Consider the following 21,045-nt stretch of genomic DNA (forward strand, 5'->3'; position numbering starts at 1 on the left):
CCATCTCACTTCTGAGATCATTTCCTAGGCTGCTGTGTAATGTAGGTAAGTATAATAATCCACACAGAATGATTGCACATAGTGAAATTAGCAACAGAGGTATAAAGGGTATTTGCCAAAGCTAACACCTACAGTCCATGATTCTACTCATAGTACTAAGGTGTGTATGACCAAGCCATGGTATCGGCAAGTGCCTCATCTACATGTGAAAGCTGGACAATGGATAAGGAAAAGAAGAACTGATGCCTTTCAATTATGGTGTTGGCGAATGATATTGAATATACCATGGACTGCCAGAAGAACAAAGAAGTCTGTCTGTCTTGGAAGAAGTACAGCCAGAATACTCCTTAGAAGCGAGGATGGTGAGACTTCATCTCACAGACTTTGGATGTGTTATCAGGAAGGACCAGTTCCTGGAGAAGGACGTCATGTTTGGTAAACTAGAGGGTCAGCGAAAAAGAGGAAGACCCTCAGTGAGACAGACTGATACAGTGGCTGCAACAATGGACTCAAACAGCAACGATTGTGAGGATGGTGCAGGACCTGGCAGTGTTTCGTTCTGTTGTCCGGAGGGTTGCTATGCATTGGAACCGACTCGACGGCCCCTAACAACAAGAACAACAACTTACAGGGAGACTGCTTGCCCATTAGGCAAAGAAAGTGGTAGTGATTTTACATCTAGCAACCAGCACTTTGAAACAGGCCAAAACCATTTTTACTAGGCCATTCTTATCTAAGGGAAATGCTAACATTTTCTTATTTTGTCTTTTGGGATGATTCCTGCTCTTGTTCTCTTCACTATAGGCTTGAAAGCGCTTTAGAATTATAAAGGAGGAATGATCAGAGATCATCTGGCCCATCGGGGCATTTTATAAAAAAAAGGTGATCTGAAATAGTATCTATCCAGGGGTAGAGAATAATCTATTAAAGAAAAATCTATTAAAAAAAAAAGAAAATCAGAAGCTATTTCAGATAAATTTCTCAATATAGATGCAAAATCTATTTGGAACTTTCTAGTCAGAAAAACATGTTGGGTAAACTTACAATTTCCAGTAACTGTTGGTTCCAGTCCCAGTTGGAACCAGGAAGTAAAACACACCAATTGGTAAATTATAAACAGTCCCAAAATTCAACCGATTGTATTTAATAAAGAAGGGTAGTGGAAGATGTCTGAATGGTGCAAGGAGTGTCTCAGTCCAGTATTTAACTTTCTTACGTGTATCATAAAAATCCAGAAGTTCAATTTTCAAAGAGAACTTTAAATTTCTGCTTTCTTAAAAATCCTTCCTAATCTTTTCACAAGTCATTGTATTAACATCAAACGGACTGCAGTTATTTCCACCCTGTTCCTTACGAGCGGGAATATCAGTTTGCTATCTATTCCCTTTCCCTCACTAGATGCAGCTGTGATCAGTAGAAGTCATTTCTCCCTCACAGCTTTGTTTCTGAATCACTACGCCATGTGGATATGTAAGCCCTTCTCTGCAGAAGACAAAAATAAGTGGCAGGATAGTATGTAACATAGGAGAAAGTGCTTAAGAAGCCCATTTTTTAAAGAGGGAAATCTTACTTTTCTTCTCTTAAGCTCTCATGTGTGGAAACCTATGGAACTTATTGCGAATGACATTCACTGCTAAACAGATAAATAGAAATAATATTTATACATATAGCAATGGTATATATAAAATACATATATATCACAGATAAATCTAATATAAAAATATAAATAATATGGTACATGAAGCAATAATAGCTTATAGACGTCTTCCCTGAATCAAGAGAATCTTAGTCCATAAGGAATATTTAAACAACCAACCAACCAAAAAAAAAAAAAAACACTAGCAAGATGGCCTTACCTAACTGGAAAAAGTTCACAGAAGTATTTGTTTCAATCTTTCAAAGGCTTTAGTTGACAGAGCCAGGGAAAGCTTCCAGAGTATGTACATTTACACATGCAGTAAGTTATTCCAGGAAGAAAGTATTTTCCCTTTGTGAAAATCTTCCATATTCAGTGGAATGAGTAACTAACACAAACTCTCATTATAATTTTCATCTTCCTGAACTCAGATTAAGACACTCTAATAATTAAAATCAGCATTCAACATCCTTCGTCTACTCCCACCTTCCCCATCATGTGGCCTGTTCTCACCTATTCATTTATTAATGCTTAACAATTAAAATACCCAGAAAACATAACCAACGGAGAGCTTTCTGCTCTGAAAGCGGTTTCATATACAAACAGGAGGCTTTACATGAAGAGTCCTTTATCCTCTTCCATTTAGGAGCCAGGCAACTTTTTATGATGATGATTCCACAATAAATTCATAAAAGGCTCCTTCTCTTTACCTGGGGAATCTTGTTGGCTAGATCTGCTTTTTCCATCTCCTTAAAATACTCTGATGTGGTAAGAAAAGGGTTAAAACAAAGTGACGGGGAAACATGTAATTCCAATGGAGAAAACTTTCCATCCTTTTTTTTTTTTTTTACTAGACCCATTTATCTACTCTATAGTTCTGTAGTCTGAAAACATATCTCTCTCTCTTTTTTTTTTTTTAAGTTTGGTTGTCTTACCTAACAAACTAGAATAAGACTGGAGAAGAGCTTTACTCCCTCAGAGACCTGAATCAATCCCCTGTAACAGTCTGGTAGACTAGAACTGGACTTCACAGTGGTTGGTTTCCCTAGGGAAGGTATTTGCACGTAGAAACAGTACCTGTCATGGAATCCAAATTCCAATCCACTGCTTCCGTGTAGACGCAAACCAGCGCAGAGCGCGCCTCCTGCCTTCCTCCCTACCCCAGCCAGCGGGAGAGGAATCCCGTGCTCTTTTTTTTTAACATTGCCACTACTCATTGTACTCGCAACCCTAATTTATTCCATTCAAAACCAGCTTTCCTTCCTTTCTCTCCAACTCTCTCTTTTCACTCCAAGAATGGTTCATGAGTAGAAGGGAGCCGTGAAGACCGATAGAAGCCTTTCTTTCTTTTCCACAGATTCTAGCCATGATACTAAGAATAATGCTGAGATTCAGGGGTAATAAAATTAATTTTGTGGACAAATCTTAAGAACATAAGTCTTAGTGAAGCGAGGGAACAGCTTTTTGATATGGGCAGAGAATATCCCAAGCCCCACGTTTATCTCAGTACCGGCTGGCCGTTGTTCAGGAGGTCCTCCTTGAAGCGAAGTTTTCGTTCCAGGTCTTGAATGACAGCATCCTTTGTGCCTTGGATCTCCTCATCAGAGGCTATTCTAGCAGTTCTACTAGCTTTCTTTGGAAATCCTCTGCAGGACAAAAACACAAGGCAGTACGGTCAGTTGTCAGGCATATAAATCCAAGTGAAACAGTCAAGCCCAACAAAGAGACGGTGCGAGGTGGCAACGTGTCACTTCTGCTCGTTATTTTGTGCTACATCTGTTGCAACTAATTATGGAAAAAGCCACGAAAGCTAGGTTCAGCAGCTCAGGTAACACTAATTGGAACCAGTTTTTAGAGGAAGTTCAAATACCTTTTATGGGGCAGTATACCTCAGTGGAAGGAGCCCTGGTGGTGCAGTGGTTATGTGCTTGGCTGCTAAACAAAAGGTGGGTGGTTAAAATCCAGCAGCCACTCAGCAGGAGAAAGATGTGGCGTTCTTTTTCTGTAAAGATTTAACCAAACCAAAGCAAACCCACTGCCGTCGAGTCAGTTTCAACTCATAGCAACCCTATAGGACAGAGTAGAGCTGCCCCGTAGAGCTTCCAAGGAGCGCCTGGCAGATTCGAACTGCCGACCTTTTGGTTAGCAGCCGTAGCACTTAACCACTAGACCACCAGGGCCTTGGAAATCCTATAGGGCCGTTCTACCCTGTCCTAGAGAGTCACTAGGAGTCATAATCAACTCGACAGCAATGTCTTAGTTATACCTCAGTGGTAAATGCCAAGGAGGCAGCAATGGAAAGTGAAAAAATGATGTGATTTGTAACCAGGCAGGTTTAAAATCTGGCTCTGCCTTGTATTAGGCTTTTAACTTTGGGAAAGTTTTATAACCTCTCATAAAATGGGTATAAAAATACATACCACATATGATTGCTGAGGAGCCCTGGTGGTGCACTGGTTAAGGGCTTGGGTGCTAATGAAAAGGCCTGCAGTTTGAATTCACCTGCCACTTCTTGGAAACCCTATGGGGCAATCCTATCCTGTCTTGTAGGGTCACTATGAGTTGGAATCAACTCGACAGCAATGGATATGACTGTTGAGAGAATCTGAAAGAGAATGTATTTCTTTCATATTTTCACTTATTCCTTCTGACCCTCGGTAACTCATTTACTCAACAACAGTGCCTAGCTCATTCTAAGCAAATATTAAGTTGTTACCTTCCATCTCTACCCCTTCTTTCCTAAATTAATTACGGTAAGTCAATGTTAGCTGATGCAAAGCTATTTCATACCAGGGGCCCTTGGGGGATCTGCAGGTACTACTATACCTGGTGCACCCCAAACCTCCCAAGCCTCCCGGAGAGCCTAGAGCTCTGAGGACAGGTGGCACCTCAGGACCCTCCTTTCCAAGGGCAACAATCATGTCCTGAGTCCTGTGAGCCAGGTCATTGGTACTGAATGTCTGATGGATGTGGAATCACTATTGTCGATACTGAAAGCAAATCACTTCCTATTTTTCTTCCTTTTCCCTCATGGGGCTATGGGTGAAGATTAATGAGAAATGGAATACGATACAATGGAGAAAAGAAATGAACCGTAACCACCCATGTCAAGAAGGTGAAATTTGAAAAACATCCCATCGAGTTAAAATGAACAAGTCACAGAATACGTACAATATGATTCCATTTATAAACAGTCAAATGCCAAGAAGTCAATTCCTAGGGCTGTGGTCCTAAAAGTGTGGTCCCTTAAAGTCAGCACAACCGGACTAAACCAAAAGCTAAGAAGTTTCCTGAATACAACCAAATACTTCGAGGGACAGAGTAGTAGGAGCAGGGGTTTGGGGACCATAGTTTCAGCAGACTGGTAGGTCAATTGGCATAACAAAGTTTATTAAGAAAATGTTCTGCATCCTATTTTGGTGAGTGGTGCCTGCGGTCTTAAAAGCTAGTGAGCAGTTATCTAATACACATCAATTAGTCCCAACCCACCTGGAGCAAAGGAGAATGAAGAACGCCAAAGACACGAGGAAAATATTAGCCCAAGAGACAGAAAGGGCCACATAAACCAGAGACTCCATCAGCCTGAGACCAGAAAGACTAGATGGTACCTGGCTACCACCAATGACTGCCCTGACAGGGAACACAACAGAGACTCCCCAATGGAGCAGGAGAAAAGTGGAGTACAGAACTCAAATTCTAGTAAAAAGACCAGACTTAATGGTTCTGACTGAGACCGGAGAGAGCACCGGAAGACATAACGCCGTGGACTCTGTTAACCCAGAACTGAAACCATTCCTGAAGCCAACTCTTCAGACAAAGATTAGACTGGACTGTAAGCCATAATATGATACTCGCGAAGAGAGTGCTTCTTAGCTCAAGTAGCTACATGAGACTAAATGGGCAACTTCTGTCCGAAGGCATGATGAGAAGGCAAAAAGGGACGGGAGCTGGCTGAATGGACACGGGAAATCTGGGGTGGAAAGGAGGAGTGTGCTGCACATTATAGGGAGAGCAACGAGGGTCACGTAACAATGCGTGTATAAATTTTTGTATGAGAAACTAACTTCAACTATAAACTTTCACTCAAAGCACAATTAGAAAAAAACAGTGTGATCCGTTGACCAGCAGCATCAGCATCACCTGAGAAATTGTCAGAAATGCTGATTCTTGGCCTCGGGCCAGACTTACTCCATCAGAAACTCTGGGCTGAGACCCAGAAACCTGTGCTTAACAAGCCCTCTGGGTGATTCTGATACACGTGAAAGCTTGAGAAACACAGCTTAGGGAAGCGTATATACACGGTAAAACTATGAAGCGAAGTAAGAGATTGATTAACTCAGAGGTATTGAGGTACTGGGTACCTCTGGGGGATGCATGGGAGATATAATTGGGAAGGGTCACCCAGGGGGCTTCATTAAAAAAAAACAAAAAAACCTTTGCCATCGATTCCAACTCATAGCGAGCCTGCAGGACAGAGCAGAACTGCCCCATAAAGTTTCCAAGGAGCGGCGGGTGGATTCAAACTGCCAACCTTTTGCTTAGCAGCCGAACTCTGAAGCACTATGCCACTAGGGGGCTTCACAGGTACTAGAAATGGGTAGGATTTTCATTTCAACATTGTTTTTTAGACTACATGTTGTATACCTAAAAAACCGTATGTACTCCCTTATTTATTATATTTCATGATAAGATATTTCTAAGTTAAAAAATGTTTAGTGTAAATCTGTCAAGGCATGCTGTGCCTGGTATCACTTCACTGATGTGATAAAGTACCAATAGAGGCCAAGGATATATATAAACATTAAAAAAAAAAAAAAAAAAACTCATTGCCTTCAAGTGGATTCTGACTCATAGTGACCCTATAGGACAGAGCAGAACTGCTCCACAGAGTTTCCAAGGAGCACCTGGTGGGTTCGAACTGCTGACCAGTTGGTTAGCAGCTGTAGCACTGAACCACTATGTCGCCAGGGTTTCCTAAATAAACGTTAGGGTTCACCAAAACCTCTGCTTCTCCTCATTTCAGCCATAGTGCTGGGAGCAAAACAAGCACTAAGTACGCGGTAGAAAATATGAGGATCCTTGAACAGCTCTGCACCCTATTAATATCAGTAACCTGATAATGTCAGTAACATGTACTCCAGGGGCCCATGCTCCCAGTTGCCTTCCCAACAGCCATTTTTTCTTCTTGTCCACTCTCCTTTGTTTCCTTGCTGACCTTTCCCTGATTTTGTTGAGTTTTCACCCTTCAATGTGCTTAGAGGAGGTGAGTAGTCTCAACCCTCTGGATAGTGATTAGTTTAGCCAGAGGCATGTGATATGACTAGGGGAGTGGGGGTGGGAGTGAGAGTGTGAGGTGCTGTCATGGATTGTATTGTGTCCCCCAAAAATATGTGTATCAATTTGGCTTGGCCATGATTCCCAGTGTCGTATGATTGTGCACCATTTTGTCATCTGATGTGATTTTACTTTGTGTTATAAATCCTACCTGTATGATGTTAATGAGGTGGGTTAGGCACCTTATGTTAATGAGTCAGGACTCAATCTACAACATTGGATTGTGTCTTAAGCCAATCTCTTTCGAGATATATAAGAGAGAAGCGAGCAGAGAAACAGGGAAACCTCATCACCAAGAATGCAGTGCTGGGAGCAGAGCAGGTCCTTTGGACCCAGGGCTCCTGCGTGGAGAAGCTCCTAGTCCAGGGGAAGACTGATTATAAGGACCTTCCTCCAGAGCCAACAGAGAGAGAGTCCTAGAGCTGACACCCTGAATTTGGACTTGTAGCCTACTAGACTGTGAGAGAATAAACTTCTGTTTGTTAAAGCCATCCACTTGTGGTATTTGTTATAGCAGCACTAGATGACTAAGACAATTTGGTACTGAGAGAGTGGGGTGCTGCTCTAACAGATACCTAAACCTAAAATGTGGAAGTGGATGTGAAACTGTGAATGGATAGAGGACTCAGAAGGAAGTGAGGAGAACTGCTAACACTGAAGACAGTACAGATGGTGAGAAGCATCAGCAGAGAACCGGCAGCAGCAACGGACTGACTGAAGAAGAACAAGGAGACCGGTGCCCGTGAGCCTTGGAGCTGATCCACGGAGCGAGACAGCTGAATGCCTTTGCCCTGGAGGCTTCCTGGTGGAGGGGGGTGTTTCCAGGCACTTATCGGTGGAGCTAGGTGTGCCAAACCATAGAAGGAGAGAGCTGAGTGCCTTCTGGCCAAAGTTTACTGGTGGAGTGGGGTGCCTCCAGGCACTTATTGGTGGAGCTACAGAGCTTGGAATACTTGCCCTAGCAGGGCACATGCGGGCATGAGGCCCGAGGGGCTGAGAGGCCATGGAACCAGGAATGAGAAGCTGAAGAGACAAGGAACACAGGGAGCTAAGCTGCCTCAGTCTCGAAGGGTATGGCCATGACCTCTGGGGTTGCAAAGCGTGCAGCCATGGCGTCTGGTGTTTCTAAGAGTGCAGTTGCCACTCAGATGGACTAGGAGGATGGTGTGCCTAAAACCAAGAGAACAGAGTTGCTGTCCCAGTGGGCTTGGAAGGTAGAGCTGAAACCCAGAGCTGCGGGGCCTCCACTCTGAATCTGGAGAGTGTGGCCAACACCTAGAGACTGGAGGGCATTGTGTAAATGGTCTTAGAGGACAGAAGATTATTTTCAAGCCTTGAGGGCTAATGTAATGTGTTCTTCTGATTTTCATGGTGCCTGTTATCCCTTCTTTCCCTCCAATTTCTCCCATTTGTAATGGAAATGTCTAGCTTGTGCCTGTTCCACCATTGTGCTTTGGAAGTAGATAATTTGTATTCTAGATTTCACAGATGAAGAGGGATTTTTGGATTTTGGACTTGGAGTTGATTTAAGACTTTTGCTATGATATGATGGGGTGAATGTGTTTCACATGTGGCAAGGACATGGATTTTTGGGAGCCAAAGGGTGAAATGCCATGGACTGAATTGTGTCCCCCCAAAATATGTACATCAATTTGGCTTGGCCATGATTCCCAGTATTGTGTGATCGTCCATCATTTTGTCATTTGATGTGATTTTCTTATGTGTTGTAAACTCTACCTCTATGATGTTAATGAGGTGGGATAGGCGGCAGTTATGTTAATGAGGCAGGACTCAGTCTACAAGACTAGATTGTGTCTTGAGCCAATCTCTTGAGATATAAAAGAGAGAAGCTAGCAGAGAGACAGTGGAACCTCGAACCACCAAGAAACCAGTGCCCAGAAGCAGAGAAACCCCTAGTGTGGAGAAACCCCTAGTCCAGGGGAAGATTGATGATGAGGACCTCCATCAAGAGCCAACAGAGAAAGCCTTCTCCTAGAGCTGATGCCCTGAATTTGGACTTCTAGCCTACTAGCCTGTGAGAGAATAAACATCTGTTTATTAAAACCATCCACTTGTGGTATTTCTGTTACAGCAGCACTAGATGACTGAGACAGGTACCCTAGTTAAAATGTTTCTATCTCTAGAAAGAAAAACAGGAAGAAATGCCCCTCCTCTTCTTTCACCAGCTATCACTGTGGCATGAATGTAATGCCAAAGCTGCTGCAGCCACTTTGTGACCATGAGGGGAAATCGCCTAACATGCCACTGATGTTGTTAGGTGCTATCGAGTCGGTTCTGACTCATAGTGATCCTATGTACAACAGACCAAAACACTGCCCAGTCCTGTGCCATTCTCATAATTGCTGTTATGCTTGAGCCCATCGTTACAGCCACTGTGTTAATCCATCTCATTGAGAAACTTCCTCTTTTTTGCTTATCCTCTACTTTACCAAGCACGAAAAGCTTCTCCAGGGCCTGGTCCCCCCGATCACATGTCTGAAGTATGTGAGACATAATCTCGCCATCCTTGCCTCTAAGGAGCATTCTGGCTGTACTTCTACCAAGAGAGATTTGTTTGCTCTTTTGGCAGCCCACGATATATTCAATAGTTTCGACAACACCATAATTCAAGGGCGTCAATTCTTCTTCTATCTTTCTTATTCATTGTCCAGCTTTTGAATGCATATGAGGCGATTGAAAACACCATGATTTGGGTTAGACACACCTTAGTCTTCAAGGTGCTTTTTAACACTTTAAAGTGGTCTTTTGCAGCAGGTTTGCCCAATGCAAGGTGTAATTAATTTAATTTCTTGACTGCTGCTTCCATGGGTGTTGATTGTGGATCCAAGTACAATGAAATCCTTGACAACTTCCGTCTTTTCTGTTTATCATGATGTTGCTCATTGGTCCAGTTGTGAGGATTTGTGTTTTCTTTATGTTCAGCTGTAATCCATACTGAAGGCTGTGGTCTTTGATCTTAAACAGTGAGTGCTTCAAGTTCTCTTCACTTTCAGCAAGCAAAACTGTGTCATCTGCATAACACAGGTTGTTCATGAGTCTTCCTCCAATCCTGATGCCACATTCTTCTTCATATAGTCCAGCTTCTGAGATTATTTGCTCAGCATACAGATTGAATAAGTATGGTGAAAGGATACACCAATATGCCAATGATGGTAGACTGCAAAGATGGAGAGAACCTGGGTTCCTGATAATATTTTTGTGACAGTGTTAATCCACCATGGAACCAACCTATCCCAGATTTGTTATGGAAGTCAAAAAAAAAAAAAAAAACATGTATTTAATCTACTTGTAGCTGAGCCTTCTGATACTTGTATTGGAAAATATGCTAACTGATAAAAACTGCTTTTCCAGGCCCTTCCTTCCTAATCATTTGCCCCTGATGTTCAAATAGGATGACACTGGGCTTTGACATTATAGAAACAAATGAAAGAAATAGAATATTGTGATATCCTGTGTTCATAACATCTAAAAGTGATTAGTAAAACCTTAAGTTGTATCTCACTGGGAATTGATCATGATTTCAGTGAGCTGAGGAAGGAACCTGAGAAATGTTGACAGAAGAATCACAGGAATTATGACTTATGACTTCAGTTTTTGGTACCACGCAATCTCTTAACAAAAATGTGTCTAGTTTGCCCATTTTCTTCTGCGTGGAGCTTCTCTCTCCTAGTCTTTGTCTCAGGGCTCAGTCGTCAGCCTTCAGGGCTTCAGTTTAATGTCTCCTCAGAAAGGATGTCCTGACAAAATCTACCCCCTGTTACTGCACCATGTTTGTTTTCTTCATTGCAGTGCCCATCACATTTTATCAGTATATGTTGTTTTATAATGGTCTCTCCCTCACCATTTTAAAATTAATTTGTTAATTACAATGCTTGTCAAATAGCAGACACTTAAATAACATTTGTGGGCCAAGTGAGTGGATGTGCTACGCATCTCCACTTCTAACCTTTCCCTATCTCCCTTCGGTGAAGAAAATTTGTGCCATCACCATCTGATTCTGAAAGAAATCAGATTACATGGAAAAAGTCAGGCTCAGGGCAAGTAAAAATGACAAAACTTCAAAAAAAATTAAGTTCTGCACTTCTTATGACTACAGCCTTACACCTGAGAATTAAAAGAGCTACACTTCGAACTCGCCTGAAAGGTAAAACTGAAGGCAGCTAGCTCTCTGTTACATCAGATATTATTTGGAACATATGAGTTCCCATTATTACTCTAAGCTTAAACATAACACAGTTGCACAACTGTATGATAAGTGGCTTTTGAGGACAGAAGGCTTCACTGTATTCCTGAGGCAGACTACACCGAGAGCAGTGTTCTCCACACAAATGAAGAAGAATGGGGCAAAAGGGTGACTATCAAGGGTGGAATGGATCGCCTAAGCACGAGAAACAGAGGACTGTTTTTTTGTTGTTTTATTTTAAAAAACAGCCAGCATTCTTTTGAACAAGTAAACACCTGTCTATTCACTACAGGAGTCTGCATTGTGCAGTGGTCAAGAGCTTGCCTACTAACCAAAAAGTTGGCACTTCGAATCCACCAGCTGCTCCTTGAAAACTCCTCTGTCCTACAGGGTTGCTATGAGTTGGAATTGACTCGATGGGGATGGGTTTGGTTTTTTACTCACTACAGAGTGAGTCCTGTTGTTTGGAAAGCATTTCTCAGCATACTTTCAGAGGGACTTAAAACAACTTAGAACAACTGCTCCAGGACAGCCATTCACCTTGGTTTGGGTCCCTGCCACCCAGATACTACACAGTAACAAAAAACACAAATAAAATTACTCTTGACCCAAATAAAAACCCTAATCATTCCATATTTCTCTTAACAAGCCAATTCCCTAAACATATCAATATTACCAGCATTAGAAGGGCAACTACGTAATTCCTATTTCCCTCATATTTTTAAGAAATTATTTTCCTTTAAGATACATCTATTTTCTTGGTTTTCAACAATTAACTCTGAATAAAAATCAATCAAAAAAAAATTTAAATGCCTAGTAGTCCTTCCACAAGTACTTACTGAGCATCTAGCAAGGCACAGAGCTAAGCCAACATATCAATATAAATTTTGTCAAGCCTGGAACAAAATAGTTGGTTTGAAAGGTAAGTGATGGTACCGCCTGATGACATCGTGTAATTCTACTATCTTGGGAATTTTTATGCATAAAAAAGGAAAAAACAAAACAAAAAGCTTCATCACTATAGTCTCAACACTATTCTACATGATATGCAGACAACAACCAAATTCTAAGGATGGTTCTTGATCACAAAAGGTTTATCATCTAGTTGGGGAACGAGTTAAGGAACAAACTGTATGGTGCTAATTGTAAGTACAATGTTGTTGTCAGGTGCCGCCGAGTTGGTTCCAACCCATAGCGACCCTATGCACAACAGAGCAAAATACTGCCCTGTCCTGCGCCATCCTCAGAATCATTGCCATGCTTGAGCCCATTGTTGTGGCCACTGTGTCAATCCATCTCATTGAGGGTCTTCCTCTTTTTCGCTGACCCTCTACTTTACCGAGTATGATGTCCTTCTCCAGGGACTGATTCCTCCTGGTAACATGTTCAAAGTACGCGAGATGTAGTCTCACCATCCTTGCTTATAAGGTGCATTCTGGTTGTACTTCTTCCAAGACAAACTTGTTCCTTCTTTTGCTATGAGTTGGAATCGACTCGATGACAATGGGTTTGGTTTGGTTTTTGGTTCGGCAGTCCATAGTATATTCAATATTCTTCGCCAACACCACAATTCAAAGACGTCAATTCTTCTTCGGTCTTCCTTAATCACTGTTCAGCTTTTGCATGCATATGAGTGATTGAAAATACCATGGCTTAGGTCAGGCAGACCTTAGTCCTCAGGGTGACATCTTTGCTTTTCAACACTTTAAAGAGGTCTTTTGCAGCAGATTTACCCAAGGCAATGTGTCTTCTGATTTCTTGCCTGCTGCTTCCATGGCTGTTGATTGTGGATCCAAGTAAAATGAAATCCCTGACAACTTCAATCTTTTCTCCATTTATCATGATGTTGCTTACTGGTCCAATTGGGAGGATTTTTGCTTTCTTTATGTTGAGGTGTAATCCATACTGAAGGCTGTGGTCTTTGATCTTCCTCAATCAGTGCTTCAAGTCCTCTTCACTTTCAGCAAGCAAGACTGTGTCATCTGTATACCACAGATTATTAATCAGTTTTCCTCCAATCCTGATGCCCCATTCTTCTTCTATATATAGTCCAGCATCTCTGATTATTTGCTCAGCATATGGATTGAATAGGTACGGTGCAAGGATACAACCCTGACACACACCCTTCTTGACTTTAAACTATGCAGTAACCCCTTGTTCTGTTCAAATGACTGCCTCTTGGTCCATGTACAGATTCCTCATGAGCACAATTACGTGTTCCAGAATTCCAATTCTCTGTGGTGCTATCCATAATTTGCTATGATCCGCACAGTTGAATGCCTTAGCATAGTCAACAAAACACATGTAAACACTTTTCTGGTAGTCTCTGCTTTAATCCAGGATCCATCTGACATCAGCAACGATATCCCTGATTCCACATCCTCTTCTAAATCCAGCTTGAGTTTCTGGCAGCTCCCTGTCAATGTACTGCTGCAGCTGCTTTTGAATGATCTTCCACAAAATTTTGCTTGCATGTGATATTAATGATACTGTTTCATAATTTCGCATTCGGTTGGATCGCCTTTCTTGGGAATAGGCATATTTACAGGTAGCTGTCTTCCAAATTTCTTGGCATAGATGGGTGAGCATTTCCAGCGCTGCATCCACCTGCTGAAATATCTCAACTGGTATTCGGTCGATTCCTGGAGCCTTGTTTTTTGCTAATGCCTTCAGTGCAACTTGAACTTCTTCCTTCAGTACCATTGGTTCCTGATCATATTTTACCTCCTGAAATGGCGGAACATCAACCAGTTCTTTTTGGTATAGTAACTCTGTGTCCTCCTATCTTCTTTTGATGCTTCCTGCATTGTTTAATATTTTCCCTGTAGAATCCTTCAGTATTGCAACTCGAGACTTGAATTTTTTCCTTCAGTTCTTTCAGAAATTCAAGCATGTTCTTCCCTTTTGGTTTTCTATCTCCAGCTCTTTGCACATGTCATCATGATACTTTACTTTGTCTTCCTGAGCAGCCCTTTGAAATCTTCTCTTCAGCTCTTTTACTTCATCATTTTTTCCATTTGCTTTAGCTACTCAATGTTCAAGAGTAAGTTTTAGAGCCTCTTCTGACATCCATTTAGGTCTTTTCTTTCTTTCCTGTCTTTTTAACTACCTCTTGCTTTCTTCACGTATGATGTCCTTGCACAACTCATCTGGTCTTTGGCCATTAGTGTTCAATGCGTCAAATCTGTTCTTGAGGTGGTATCTAAATTCAGGTGGCATATACTCAAGATCATACTGTGGTTCTAATTTTCTTCAGCTTCCACTTGAACTTGCCTACGAGTAACTGACTGTCTGATCCATAGCCCGGCCCTGGCCTTGTTCTGACTGATGATATCGAGCTTTTCCATTGGCTCTACCCACAGATGTAGGGGATGTAACTTCTGTGTATTCCATCTGGTGAGGTCCATGTGTATAGTCGCTGTTTATGTTGGTGAAAAAAGGTATTTTCAATGAAGTCGTTGGTCTTGGCAAAATTCAATTATGCAATCTCCGGCATCATTTCTATCACCGAGGCCGTTATTTTCCAATTACTGATCCTTCCTTGTTTCCAACTTTTGCATTCCAATTGCCAGTAATTATCAGTGCATCCTCATTGCTTGTTTGATCAATTTCAGACTGCAGAAGTTGGTAAAAATCTTCAATTTCTTCATCTTTGGCCTTAGTGGTTGGTGTGTAAATTTGAATAGTAGTCATATTAAGTTGTGTTCCTTGTAGGTGTATGGATATTATCCTATCACTGACAGCATTGTATTTCAGGATAGATCTTGAAATGCTCTTTTTGACAACACCATTCCTCTTCAAGTTGTGATTCCTGGCATAAGCATAGCAGGCCATGTGATTGTCTGATTCAATATGACCAATACCAGTCTATTTCAACTCACTAATGCCTAGGATATCAGTCTTCATGTGATCCATTCATTTTTGACGATTAGCAATTTTCCTAGATTCATATTTCATACATCCAGGTTCTGATTATTAATGGATGTTTGCAGCTGTGTCCTCTCATTCTGAGTCATGCCACATCAGGAAATGAAGGTCCCGAAAGCTTGACTCCATCCACATCATTAAGGTCGACTCTACTTTGAGGAGGCAGCTCTTCCCCAGTCATCTTTTGAGTGCCTTCCAACCTGAGGGGCTCATCTTCCAGCACTATATCAGACAGTATTCTCTTGCTGTTCGTAAGGTTTTCGCTTGCTAATCCTTTTCATAAGTAGACTGCTGGGTCCTTCTTCCTAGTCTGTCTTAGTCTGGAAGCTCAGCCGAAACCTGTCTGCTATAGGCGACCCTGCTGGTATTTGAATACTGGTGGCATAGCTTCTAGCATCATAATAACACACAAGTCCCCACAGTAAGACAAACTGACAGACACGTGGGGGAAGGGCAATGGAACAAGAAAACCAGAGCTGGCTAGAATGACTGGAGAAGATTCTGTGGAAGAGGTAGCATCTGAGATAGACCTTGTCAAATGGTGAGGATGCAGACGAGTGGAGATGGGGAAAGGGAGGGATGCAGAGTCAGCATAAAGGCACGGAGCAAGAATCCCTTTTCACCACTTAAAACCACTATGATTTGGGCTTCTTACCTAACTGCTGCGTGCCTCAGTTTCCTCCTCTGTAAAATATGTGCATTGATAACACGTCTTATAGGTTGGGGAAACGACATGAGCTGATGTATGTTAAGCACTTAGAACAGTGCCTGGCACAGTAAGTGTGGATTTGCAGAGGCAAACAAAATATTCAGCATGGAAGCGAATCACAGAGATGTGACTGGCTGAGGGAAAATGAGTGAAGGGGAGAGGAAGAAGTTAAAAACGTGTCAAGAATTCCTGACCAGCTTCCAAGGCTGTGCAGACAACCCCTTACTTTTCTATGCTCAACTCTGTTCCAGGTGCTGGAAATACATCATTGAACAAAACTAAGTCACTACTTACAGAGATTATATTCTACAGTGGGGGTGGCACAGAGGAGATGGAAAGAAAAAAAGAATGGAAAACAAGTCCACATGAACCAAAGTAGGTGGTAAGTGCTAGTGACAGGTATGTGAGTAGATAGTATATTGGACAGTGTGCTCAATCAAAGCTCTGAGGAGCTGACACTACAGCTCAGGCCTGAATCACAGAAAAGTGTGGGGTGTATGAAGACCCACATGGACAGCCAGGCAGTACAAAGGGCCTACTCCAGAAGGAGCCTGGCAGGGTCAAGAGATGGACATTGTGACCCTCAAAGAAAGAGGTTTAGCATACAGTATTTCTCACACTTATTTTAATATGGAACCTTTTCTGTTTTTCAGAGAGCATCTCATTGGACTAAAGTAATTCAGAAAAATCTTTAGGAAATTGTGTTAAAAACTGAGGATAGGGTTTAGGGATAGCATATAAGGTGAGTATTAGGAATCAAAACAGAGTATTTGGAAAGAGGAGGTACCAGGAAAGAACAGTAGTTAGTTATAAGATTTTGAGGCAAAGTTTTGGCAACTGAGTTTGCTTTCCTATAAAACAAATTCTGTGTTGGAGTGTGATGCAAGATGGCTGTGGGTCTGCTCTTCCAAATGGCACCTGCTTCTAATAAACAAATAGCGACTTGTAAGGAAATAAAGAGTATCTGGTGAAAAAGAGGTAACTTCCCTTCATGATGGCTTGCACAGTTAAAAAAGAAAAAAACAAAAGGCTTGTTCGAAGTAAACTGTTACTAAAACCAGAACTTTTCACAAAAATCCATACTTAGAAGCCAACCTTAACTGGTAAACAATTCATAACAAGCCTCCCACAGTCCATCCTTCAGTGTACACACACTCAGCCCAACTGTGTAAAAGACATTACTGATCTGTTTACTCTAGCTTCAACAGTAAGCCACTTGCATTTAAAAATAATATTCATGTGGTTGACGGTAAAAACATCTCAAACATGTACACAAGTATCTGGAAGGTAAAACTTTGCAGATTCAACCACAATCAAATCCACGGAGGTTTTTCCCCTTTCTTTTTTTTTGGCTACTGAATAATCTTGAATGCATCCTTCCCTTGAGATACACTATTCCAGGTCAGTCCCATCAGTATATTTCAGAAACTCAAAACTCCAGAGTACAACACTGATTTAAGGGGCCATGTGCCTGTCTAGTAACCAGAGACTCATTTAACTACAAAAAGTCCTCTTTTCCTCCTATTCAGCAAAATTTGATAACTAAATTCCACAAAACTTCAGAGTGAGCAAACTCATCAATACACTGGGATGTAGGTATCCTTCATATCCAAGAATGTAATATATGAATTAATATATAAAAGAGCCCAATATATGCAAACTCAATTTGTGTATATAAACTCTAATTTTTTAAACTGAATTTTATTATAAAGCCGAAGCTAAGGCTTTAGAGTGCAAATAGTGATTACCTTAAGCTCCTATTTAAAGGAAAACAGATAACTTATTCTATTATTTTTGGGGTTCTCTGAAGAATAAACTCACACATGTGCGTGTTCTCCACCTACTCGGTCATTCTGTAGAGCTTAGTACAGAGCCATCCTCAGAACTGAGCTGGTTTAAATTCTGAGCTGCTCCGGGGCAGAAACACTTCAATAGAACTACAATCCAGTCGTGGCAGACGTGGGGGGCCTCTCCTACTAACTGGCTGGGAAATACTTGCCCAGGATTCGATACAACTTTCTGTGGAATCTTCAATGAGATGGGACCCTAATGAGCCCAATGTCAAGACTTTGCGAAATCCCCCAGCCCCTTCAGGCTCTGCTCCCTAAAGGAGAATGACAAGGCCCCATGTACCTGTTTCCTGCAAGACACGGGAAAGAACAATGAGACAATGTCTGCAAAGTCCAATGCAGCTTCTGTCTTTTGGGTTCTTTTTTTTTTTTTACAGGTTACTATGGAGCCCTGGTGGCCCAGTGGTTAAGAAGTGGGCTGCCAACCAAAAGGTCAGCAGTTTGAATCCACCAACAGCTCCTTGGAAACCCTATGGCACAGTTCTACACTGTCCTATAGGGTGGCTATGAGTTGGAAGTGACTCGACCCAATGCGTCTTTTTTTTTTTTTTTTAATCTAACTACTGTCTTGACTTGGCAACTATCTAAATGCCCAGGAACATGAATTTAAAAGAAAACTAAATCTTAAATCCATTACAAACTTTGTTTTGTTGCTTCTGTAGCAGTTTCCTTTGGTCAAGAAATTCAGGTATGCATCACTTAAGGTCTGTTTGGGCAACCTCTACCGCATATATGTTCTTGGTCCCATCAGGTTATAAGAAGAGTCCAGAAACCTGGGACATAGAGGTTGATGTGCTTTGCTAAGTATGGAGATCTGATCTGTCTCTCACTAGTTCTCTGGGTCCCTGTCTGCTCTGGCTCTGGAGCTGCAGGGGGAGGGGGTCCCAGCGCCCATCCACAGATGACTGTCCCACTGTGCTCACCTCAGGCAGGCACCACACAGGTGCCACCAGAGCCTCTGAGGGGGGATGCCCCACCAAGGCCGCTGCCCCAATTGGCCTGGGCACCCTTCATGTGACACTCTGGCCGAGACTGTGGCTGCTCCCACGTGGCAGCCACTGAGCGGTAGTGGCTTCGGTGGTGGCAGGAGGAGGAGCAGGAAAGGCGGCCTAGGGAGGAGGTGGAGGAGGAAGCAGAGGAGGGGTGGGCGGGGCTGAAGAGTTTAAAGCTGGTTGTGGTGGTGAAGGCAGGCAGGAAAGAAGGGAAAGGAGCTGGTGGTGCCGCAGGCCAGGAGGCAGCAGGCTGGATGGCAAGTGCATGCCCCCAGCAGACCAGGCACCAGCTCTCAGAGACCAGGTGGCGACCACACAGGACCTGCAGCAGTGGAGCCAAAGTTTTCATGCAGTCTCTTGGCAGAACAGCTGCAGTGGGGGTCCCAGACCTGCCTGGTGACCATCCTATGCACCTCTCTCCTGTATATAATACAGTGTTTGAACAACGTCCACATCACATAACGTCCTATTTCATAGAATGTATTGTGACGTTAAGCGACACACACCTGTATTAGATACCAGATTTCTTAGTGATCAACCGAAGCCATACACCCAAGGCTAAGTCACACTACTCCGTCTCCTTGCTTGGGCTTTTTCCAGAACTCTGGGAAATCCCTCCACCTCTTGGTCCCTCTCACCTACAGTGCAGAATGGTGACAATGCCCCACCCATCTGAGAAAGAGGGACAATGAGACAATGTCTGCAAAGAGCTGAGTGCCTAGAGAATAAAAGCTCTCCTTAATACATCTATATAAAAGCTGTTATTGACACAAGCTCTTACTTGTAACAAACATGGGGTAACAATTCAAACCAAAGCCCTACTCACATAAAAAAAAAGCAATTAAGAGTACAGACCATTGCGGCACTATGGCTAAGTGACACTCCCTTATGAGAACAGATTCCAGGAATGTGAAGGTGGGCAAAAGGTACAGTGCCAATCTGGTTCCTGGGGCTGGGTCTGATCTGATTCACCCTTCAGGCTCGGTATAGCTGCTCAGAGACCAGCAGACGCAAAAATGCGGCATGGGACTCTGCAGCTTTTCCCTGTGTGGTACTCCCAAATCCTCTGGGTTCTCAACATCTCTTAGGGCTTGATTTACAGTACAGAGGAAGGGAGTTACAGCAATGGAAACTGTAAAACTAACCAACAGCAATAGCGAGGGGAACAGGGTGCATTAATTTTGTAAAAGTGCCAATAGATTTCTTCCTAAGGCATGCTCTCCTCACGGCCTCTGTCCGATTTAGTCAGATTAATGTTTGTGTCTGTCAACAGCTTTGAGCAGGGTGATATTTTCTCGGCCAGTAACCCCAGTAACCTCGGGGAAGAATGCAGCCGCCTGAAGAAAGAAAGGCACTAGAGACACTGGGTGTGAAGAAGTTTCCCAAACCGCAGTCAACCAATGGCCACATACCATTGCTGCTAGTCTGAGGCCCACTGTCTTTTGCCTTCTTGAGTTGTGGTTTAGCGCTGGCACCATGGTCTTTGCCCCTGCTTTGAACTTTGCTATCCAGGGATATGAGAAACAAAACCTCATCTCCACAGACTCTTTAGAAACTTAGTTCAAACCAACCTACTACTCCTCTCCAGATTAAAATAAGAACTATGCCAATAGACACACAGACATGGAGTAAAATAGCAAGTGTACAAATGATGATTAAAAACAAAACAAAACAAAAAACCTCAAAGATATCTGAAATTTGTATTTAAGATTTTAGTCAAACAAAACAGGTGAAAAAAAATCTCCTGACTTGCTGCTTCACTGAGTCATGTCTAATCAGTCTCCTTCCTGGCCCCGGATATTATAGGGCAAACCACCCAAACAGAAATAACACATACAAGTGAAACGGAACTTGCCGTTGTAATCGCCACAAGTGCCCAATGCAATGTAAGTGAAAGTAATTCATTTCTATAACAAAATAATTCATTTGACAATAGTTTAGCAGTTCCTTCAAGTTCAAGGATGTCAATTAGTCACAGTAGCCCTGAAAGGGACACCCAGTTCTTGGCAAATTATTTGAATTATGATGGAGAAATAGGCACATTTCTGTTTGTAATTCGGAATGCAAATGACAGGCTCCACAATACGCCAGAGAAGAAATGTTTCAAAAGGCACATCGATCAAACCAAAAAAATGTACTCTCCAAGAGTTTTGTGACTTGGCAACAGGGAAATTCCTTGAAGACAAAAAGGTACCATATTCGAATGATTCACTCGGCCGACACAGAGCCAAAAGTCTGCAACCTGGCATTGCCACTTGTCTTTGCTGTCACAGCACATAACCATCTTTGAGTGCAGTTCCCTATAGCCACAACATCAGAATGATTTCACCCTATTTTTTAAGAAATGGCAGGAGCTACGGTACTCGTTGTGGCAATGCTCTTCAGGTATTTTG

At 42.4% G+C, this 21,045-nt stretch overlaps 1 protein-coding gene across 1 annotated transcript in view; it reads right to left on the reverse strand.

Annotated features, from left to right (window-relative positions):
• Positions 1–21,045, reverse strand: part of PALLD (palladin, cytoskeletal associated protein) — a 318,926-nt gene that overhangs the window by 33,884 nt on the left and 263,997 nt on the right. The window contains exon 11 of the mRNA XM_023554972.2: positions 3,147–3,282. Coding sequence (XP_023410740.2) covers positions 3,147–3,282 — 136 coding nt within the window. The remainder of the gene's footprint in view (positions 1–3,146; positions 3,283–21,045) is intronic.

This window comes from Loxodonta africana, chromosome 21, assembly GCF_030014295.1.
Source record: "Loxodonta africana isolate mLoxAfr1 chromosome 21, mLoxAfr1.hap2, whole genome shotgun sequence".
Lineage (NCBI taxonomy): Eukaryota > Metazoa > Chordata > Mammalia > Proboscidea > Elephantidae > Loxodonta > Loxodonta africana.